This window comes from Pomacea canaliculata, linkage group LG3 (assembly GCF_003073045.1).
Source record: "Pomacea canaliculata isolate SZHN2017 linkage group LG3, ASM307304v1, whole genome shotgun sequence".
In the NCBI taxonomy this organism is placed as follows: domain Eukaryota; kingdom Metazoa; phylum Mollusca; class Gastropoda; order Architaenioglossa; family Ampullariidae; genus Pomacea; species Pomacea canaliculata.
Window position 1 is genome coordinate 1,807,455 of NC_037592.1, and position 8,180 is coordinate 1,815,634.

Consider the following 8,180-nt stretch of genomic DNA (forward strand, 5'->3'; position numbering starts at 1 on the left):
CTGAAGCAGAATTTGTACTAGTGTAATGAATTTTTATTAGTGGTCCACAATGCAAATATATTACACCAAAAGCAACATAATAAAAAAAATATATATATATTACACGTGCAGTAAACATTTTCAACAAAATATCATTACAAACCAAAAAATAAAAGCAGAGTCTGACATTTCATGCAAAACCTTGGCAGTCTGCAAAAGGGAATAGAAAAGAAAAGAAAAAGAACCAAACGAATAAAATGGATAATTATCATCTTGCGAGATTTTTGAGCAGATGTGCCATGGAACATGCCTATCTGAGATTCAGCATCCAAAAAAAAAAAAAAAAAACCAAGTTGTTTATGCTGGTACTTTCAGTCTTCTAGTACCCCTCTAAATACCTGCACGGTATTTTATTCCAGAATAAAGGACATCTTTGAGCAAATTGTGCAAAACTATTACAGACTCTACAGCAATGCTAACCTTTATCACACTAAACAGAATTTAGCATCACGAAAATCCAAACCATTAATCGAACATCCCTTTACACTGTACTCAACAAATTTCATCATTTTTCAGAATATATTCTCTTTTTCTTCATGGAAAATGGCCTTTCTGAAACCAGACTATTGCAGATAAATTGTAACTTTTCAGGAAAGGCAGCCATTTTTTTCAGCCTTATCTCTCAATGTATCTGATAAGTAAATGCCAGCACACATTCAAAAAAGGCCAAGAGACCAAGTCTTTTGATAAATGTTGTCATTAATAGCAATCAACAGCCTTTTAAAGAGATGTTTTAACACTTTCAAAAGTACACCTACTAGGTAAAGCTGTCAAACACACAGTTTTGACATTTACCATTCCATTAAGATATGTCCCATTCATGCCTTTTGTTTATTTTGCAATCTTTCTTGAAAGAATGAATTTAAGAGATATGAGAGATCTAAACCATGTACCATGTAATGTTAAGCATGTAACATCTTAAGGACAATGCTGAACAATGAACAGTTCTACTTCTGACTCTTTAAAAGTCTTAGTTCAGTTCTGGCTTCCTTTTAAAGGCCAGTAATGCTTCAAAGGGGGTCACCTTATGTCTAGTGGGTGCAAGGTTATGCATAATTACACTAAATATGTACATACAAGTATCCATACATGCACAGCACCCACACACACACAAGTCTGGGACTCCCCATGGCACTGACACTACCTGCTTTTGTAAGTGGCACCACCTACAAAACCTGCATTAACAAAATCTTAGATTCACATGATTATAATTTGCTAAAAATGTAAAGGCATGGTACCAATCTGACTAGATTCAATTATGCTCCAGCACACATTATTTTCAGAAAAACATTACAGGAAGCTGTTTGCCCCACAAAATTTCACACAGAGACTCTTATACACAATAAACCTCAAGTTAAAGTGAAATAAATTACATTGAATTCTCTGTTTATACAATGCTTTCTTTCATTAATATCCACCATACCAGATCAACCAAGCAGAACCAGTTGTATGCTTTTTAATTTGCTTGTGCTCCCATCATTTCAAACAACAAAATATATCCTATCTTCTGATGTTATCTCTTCTTAGACAACAATTTTTGTGCATATTCCTGACTTCTAGCATCAACACACATTCAGCGAATTGCTCTGACAACAAATGTCTGAACTTTCAGCTCCAGATCCATTCCACTGGGAAAAAAGTCTGGTATTTAAAATCAATGGTTCTTTTCCTGTTCACATAAACTTATTCAAGCTTCACCTTGCATTGACTACTTCCACTGTAGTGCTGCAGATATGCAGTACCTGACACAATGAAACCTCACAATCATGCTCTACCATTCAGCAACAAGCTCTAGCTCACACATCCTGCAATATAGCAACTGTCACCGGAGATCCGTTTCACAGAAAAAATTATTAGAAGATAGCCGACTCATGATCACAGCATAATACATACATATGCTCCACTTTACCACAACCATTGACGTCTCATAGCTAAAAAGACATCATTTGTTCAACAAGACATAAAACCGATTTGTTCTTTGCTCTCAAAGTTCTTGTTTTATAAAGATTTCAATATGATCTCAAGACAAATTTAAGCTACAGAAAAATGTTGTTACCTTTTTTTATTTACCATTTTGCTTGCCACTCAACAAGTAGATTGTTTGAAAAATATTCACTTCTAAAAATTTATTACACGCAAAGAACCTGGAACCTAGAAGATTGTACATTCTTCTAGAAGACCGATGGGTCTTTAATACACCAAAAATATGCTTGGCTACTTTTAATCCTATTATTATAATGATCTATTTTTATCTGCATTTATTTTTTAGCAGGATAGTGCTTGCTAAAAGTTAATTACAGCCTCTGGATATGATGAACTATATATATACAGTAGAGAGACAAGTACATAGTTGTGACCACAACCTTACAATTTATGGCAAAATCTTTACTGCACTACTATAAGCAGTCTTCATGCTAACTGGCCAGCTTGGCAGATTGCTGAATGTAATAATCAGCTTCTACTAAATGCTGTGCTTTCAGTCAAGAAATCACAAAGCACCTAACAATCTATTTCCTTCCACGATTTCCTGTTTATCTTTGAAGGTGATCCTAATTTTAAGATGTGCTACTAAGGTCATTATTTGGGTTAGGTTGTCTTCTGCAACAGGATTTTAGCTGATAGACTGTTCTCTCGACAGCTCTAAAGTGACGTTAACTGTCCTTATTGAAAGATTTTCAGGATCACAGAAATGCAGATTACTGGCAGATGGTTGACAGCTCTTATACGTACCAATTATCACCACCTAGGATTTCTGTAAATGCAAAGTTATCACTGAAGCAACAGTCAATGTGACGCACACCCGACCTGGAATCAAAACCTGTCAAGAACACCTATATCCTTGTTCTGGACCAAAAGGTCAGTAGAAAAACATTTTAATAATAGCAGGTGGCAAAATATTTGCTGCTAAATGACAAGCAACAAGAAGTATCCTTTGTGTGTACACACAGCTATTTGATTGGAGGGTAGGGGGATTTTTAGGGACTGTGCAACAGATCTGTTTCTGTGAAAAAAGTAAAATATTCAAGTCTGCTGCCACACAAATGCATCAACGTGACAGCTTCAGTGTTCAAGTAGGCACAGAGGAATGTAAACACATAAAACATTTAAATCAGAACTTAAAATCTTATATAAAGACTATTTCATATTTGGGTCTTTTTCTGCATAGCTTTTAATCTCTTCTGTAATTTTACCAGAAAATTTCGTTCTACATGAAAAGAATAAAATAGGACAAGAACTCTAACTTCTTATGAAATCTGTAAGCTTTACATCAATACAGCTTTAGGTTGTGTTTCTAGAGTTTTTACTTCGATATAGCAAAAAAGACAAAAAATAAATATATTAAAGTAAGCTGTCAAATAGACCTTTCACTGTTCCTGCAGTTATAAGACGAAATTGCACTCTGTTTCAAGGTTTTACTATAGTAAGGGTTCCCCATTCACATCTCTTCATCCACATGGTAAGAAACCTGAGCAGGCATTGTCTTCACTCCTTTCGGTTGAATGTGCAAGAATGACCGACTGCATTATTCAAGACCAGTTTTCTCTGAAGCATCTTCAAGGCAAGCTATATTTAAATAATTCATGCAATAATCGTATGCTTCCCACTTGTTAACACAAAACGTATGTGAAAACTTTCTTGCTGTCATTAACTTAACAGATAAAAAAAATTAGCAGAAATGTAAAATGTTGCTCATGGGCAGAAAAAAAGCAATAGCTGCTTTCAACTCGAACACCTGGCATTTCAAGATCATCACAATATAAACGAATCCAGGACAATCTATCAGGCTCCAGTTTTTTTAAAAACTTCTTTATTTTTTTGCAGCAAAGCAAGCTTTGTTGAGATTATCTTCAGGAAAGGCAAATAAATAAGTGGTGGAACTCTCATTTCACAAGACCGGCAGGTTTGAGATGACGTGGAAGAAGTCCAAATGTAGCCATGACTTTGTCTGCAAGCCAGACAGGCAGGAGAGGGTAAGAACAAATGATAAACTCTGCTCCTGTACCACAGGGGTAACGTGCTCGAGGTCGTATGGATAGCAGCGCACTTCGAATGCAACGGATGACTGGGGTGAGGTCAGTTGGAAAAGACGAGGCAGATGCCACAACATGAGAATATATGCCATTCAAATAGTCATAGCCATACAATGCTTGTGTCTTGGGGTCTAGCGAATCCCATACTTCTGTTTGCCGCCTTCTCAACATATCTTCATCTGTATTTCCTTCACAAAAGACGTGAGCATGTGGATATACACACAATAAAATGCACATTTAAAATATAAGAAAGGTAATCAAAAATGTGTTCCTTAATTCAAATCCATCATTTATGATGGCGTGATTCAATTACCCATGCAAAAATTATCCATTTAAGAGATGAATTTTATCATACTTTTTCCATTCTAGAAGCAGTATATACAAGCAACAAATTCAATTATTATTCTATATAAAATTTTCAACACAGACGTCACAATGAAAAGCAAGGGAAGCAATGACATTAAGGATCAGCATGTTGCCCACATACAAAAATGTCATACTATAAAATTGTATCAATAAAACAGAGTGTAGAAATCTGCACATTTGTGTATGGCAGGCAGTGACTGAAATTCACACCCTTTGTCCAATTCTTGCTAAATTTTTCCTATATATATATATACACACACATCTCTGTATGTACACAAATGTGTTGCATGCCTATTTCATACTGTTTCTCACATCTTTTTTGGTTCTCTATATAAATTATTTTTACCAATAATATATCATTTTCTTCTTTACATTAAATAAGTTTGGGAATTAGGGGCTTCATATTTGCATCAAATAAAACAAACTCTTCAGTACCTGTACGAAAAGACATGGGTTCAATAAGAGCAACATGGACATCCCATTTGGCCATCTCTTGTCGCAACGTCTCTGTATATGCTTGCAAAGCATGCTTTGACATGCTGTATGCTCCACAGCCTTCAAGTGTCAAGCGGCCTGCAGGAAGAACACAGAGATCACCAAGAAGATCAGTTTCATGAGAAATAAATGATTCCTCTCACTCTTTGAGGTCATGGCAGGTTTAAGAAGAAAATTTAAAACCTAATAGTTTTACACATTCTTATAGTTATATATCTAAAAAAGACATTTATTGAGGAAGTCAAGGAATGACAAGAGAGCTATAGCATGAGTGTTGGATTTAAAAACTTCACTCTTTTTCTTCCAAATTAAAAAATTTACCAATTTCTACCATAAAGATGATTTTACATCCTAAAATGTCAAATGTAATGAATAAAACAATTCAAAATTCATTAAATTTTTGTTAAACCCTAAAAATATCAAGCAATAATGAAATAAGAACTAGATTAAAAATACCAATATATTTACTTCTCAAAAATGTTAACTGTATCAAAATATACATAAAAAGCAAAATATAGTTGTGAAGGAAGAAGAAACAAAACAGGATCAAGCACCAACCTAGAAGACTAGACACATTTACAATCCTGCCTCGGGCCTGACGAATGAGTGGCAGCATTGCTCTTGTCACACGAACTGCTCCAAACAGGTTGACCTCCATTACATGTCGCATGATTTTGTCTGATGTCATTTCCAAATCAGCCAAATACCACACTCCAGCATTGTTGACAAGTCCCCAAAGACCTTAAACATAAATTCAAAATGCACAAAATTCCAGTCTGACTGAGACTATTACTTAAAATTTTTGGCAACACCAATTCTAAACATTACTTGAATCCCCATATCCCTGTTATCAACAACAGGGTCTGCTATATTTTTTTGGTCCTTTGCCAGCAAAGCATATCTCTACAGTCTTTTATTGATCTCAACAAATTTCAAACAGTATCGGCTTTATTTGGCTTCAGACTTTATTAACCTCCTTAATAAGATGCCACAGCAGGAAACAACTTAAGATAAACATACCACACTAAATCCACTTTTTGTCTTGTCAACTATCTTTATTGTAAAAAGAGCCATTAGATAATAAACAGATATGCAATACAGATGGATTTTTTTGTGCAGATTAATCTTAGAAATGCACCTTCAGTAAAGTAGATATAAGGTATGATAACTTTGCAGACTGGTAATAGCTATGTAGATCAACAAACATGCAAAGTATCAACTACTGGCAGAATAAAAGTGAATTACATTTGAATAATATATGAGAAAGGGTAAGATGCAAGATTACGGTAAGATGCAAGAAAAAGAGAGAAGAATTTGAATAGTGCCATGTTCATTTTTGTCAATGTATATAATTAGTGCCAGGTTGCAACGCCAGCCTTATTCCTAATATCAAAGAAGTTCTGAAAAAGTTTGTCTATCTAACTTTAAGTAGCTCCAAGGAATTATATCGTATCTGCAAGTTGTTGTAATATGTTATAGCCTAATGTCATTACAACATACCCGAGTCTCCAACAGTTTGCTGTAAATATTCTGTTACAGCCTCTATTTCTTTTTCACTAGTAACATCAAGTTGTAGGCACACTAGTCTGCAAGAAAATCATTTTATCAATCAAAGTGCTTTCAGCAGCTTACTATCAAGCATGAAAACAAAATAATAAATTTTAAAAATTTGTATCATTTCAAGAATGACTGAAACAGAGATGTTTCTGACACAGCAAAATTGGTCTAGCAACAAGATACAACAATAATGAAATTTGAATAACTTTCCTAAAGTGGATTGGCCAAACAAACCTGTTTTGGATGGACAGAGGGATATAACAGACAAAGGAATAGGCATACAGGATCACATACACATACTGCTTCACATCTCACAGTGGACATTTTGTTCCAAGAAAACTGACCCAACCTTCAACGCACATATAAGTAATGCAAATAGTGTAGAAAATCAATATATTTCAGTCCTTGGTATCACCCATTATGCTTATTATTTATTAACAGTAGTTAGCACATTCTTAAAAGATTGCAAGATATTTTGAAATTATAAACTATAAAAACTTGGAGCAATACCTGTCTGAACATTTATTGCGAAGTTTGACAGCACCAGGACCATCCTTGTCCAAAAACCCTGCAAACACTTTCATCCCTATGCTGTCAAGCTTTAACACAAGGGCATGACCAAAGCCACTGTCACAACCTGCAAATAATGATGAATATCCGTAAAAATTATGCTAATTCCCTTTCATAAAGTTGGTTATATCGCTGCTGACACTGTTCAAAGAATAATTTAACAAATCTTTTTAAATGCATTTTTTCCTTTCTAATGCCACTAATAAAATAGTAAAACAATATCATTTTCTGAAAAGCTAAGGCAGCCCATCCAGTTTTATTACAATAACTTTTGCATACTTTTATATAAAATGATAGGAAAGTGTATATATACTAGTGATATGTATTTGCAAAAGATGCCATATATACAAATATTTTTGTCTCATTGCTAAGCGCCATTACTACCATGCAAACATCACTGTTGTAGCAGGTTCCATTCAGCAGTATGGAACAAAAATGAAAAGCAATTGCATTACAGCAACTTATTTTACAGCTGCATATTTCTTCACCCAGCATTATGGCAAATATACACATGACAAGCATGTAAAAATAACAGCGTATCAAACCTTGTATGTATAGACTGTATGCACTAAATATACTCAGTGCGCAATTTCCCAGTGGATCTTAAGGATCTTCTTCTTCAGTCTTAAGCTAGGTATTCTTTACAACAGTTAATCCAACAAGAATATGAACACCCACCTGTCACAAGAACAGCCTTATTGTCAACAGGCATGTGGCTGGCTGGAAGAATGCTGTAAACTAGCAAACAACCAACGGTAAACACAATCAGTCCTCCTGGTCCTTTGACGAAGAACTGACAAAGCGGTTCCCCTAAGAAAAGAAGAATGAGACTAAGAAATGAACGAAAGCCGAATCTGACTTCATTGGTCAAAAATTTTGATAAAACTGCCATCGCAAAGGCTACTGTCACTGAAGAATACAAAATAGAGTAAAAGATTATGTCGTCTTTTAAGAGAGCGTCGTCTACATCGATTTCCATTCCTGGTGCGCTTTAATATAACCGTGCGGAACCTGACTGTATCATTCACGAACTCAAAAATCGCAGCTAAGAAGATTCACAGACACACCAACAAGGTGTCTGAGTATTCAGTCCAGCGATTGGCCGAATGAAAAAGCATTTTT

General features: G+C 35.0%; 1 protein-coding gene across 1 annotated transcript; it reads right to left on the minus strand.

Annotated features, from left to right (window-relative positions):
- Positions 1–15: 15 nt before the first annotated feature.
- Positions 16–8,175, minus strand: LOC112559141 (retinol dehydrogenase 7-like). The gene is made up of 6 exons (XM_025230134.1): positions 7,737–8,175; positions 6,999–7,125; positions 6,432–6,517; positions 5,490–5,672; positions 4,872–5,009; positions 16–4,258 (listed from the first exon to the last, which is right to left on the minus strand). Exons 1-6 carry the CDS (start codon positions 8,035–8,037, stop codon positions 3,921–3,923), a joined length of 1,173 nt encoding a protein of 390 aa, XP_025085919.1. The 5' UTR covers positions 8,038–8,175; the 3' UTR covers positions 16–3,920.
- Positions 8,176–8,180: the final 5 nt, after the last annotated feature.

Coding starts and splice junctions, on each gene's coding strand:
- LOC112559141 (XM_025230134.1), bottom strand. CDS start 8,037: ATGGAAATCGATGTAGACGACGCTCTCTTAAAAGACGACATAATCTTT. Junction 7,126..7,736: donor TAAGGCTGTTCTTGTGACAG/GTGGGTGTTCAT, acceptor CATTATTTGCAG/GTTGTGACAGTGGCTTTGGT. Junction 6,518..6,998: donor CGCAATAAATGTTCAGACAG/GTATTGCTCCAA, acceptor ATTTTCTTGCAG/ACTAGTGTGCCTACAACTTG.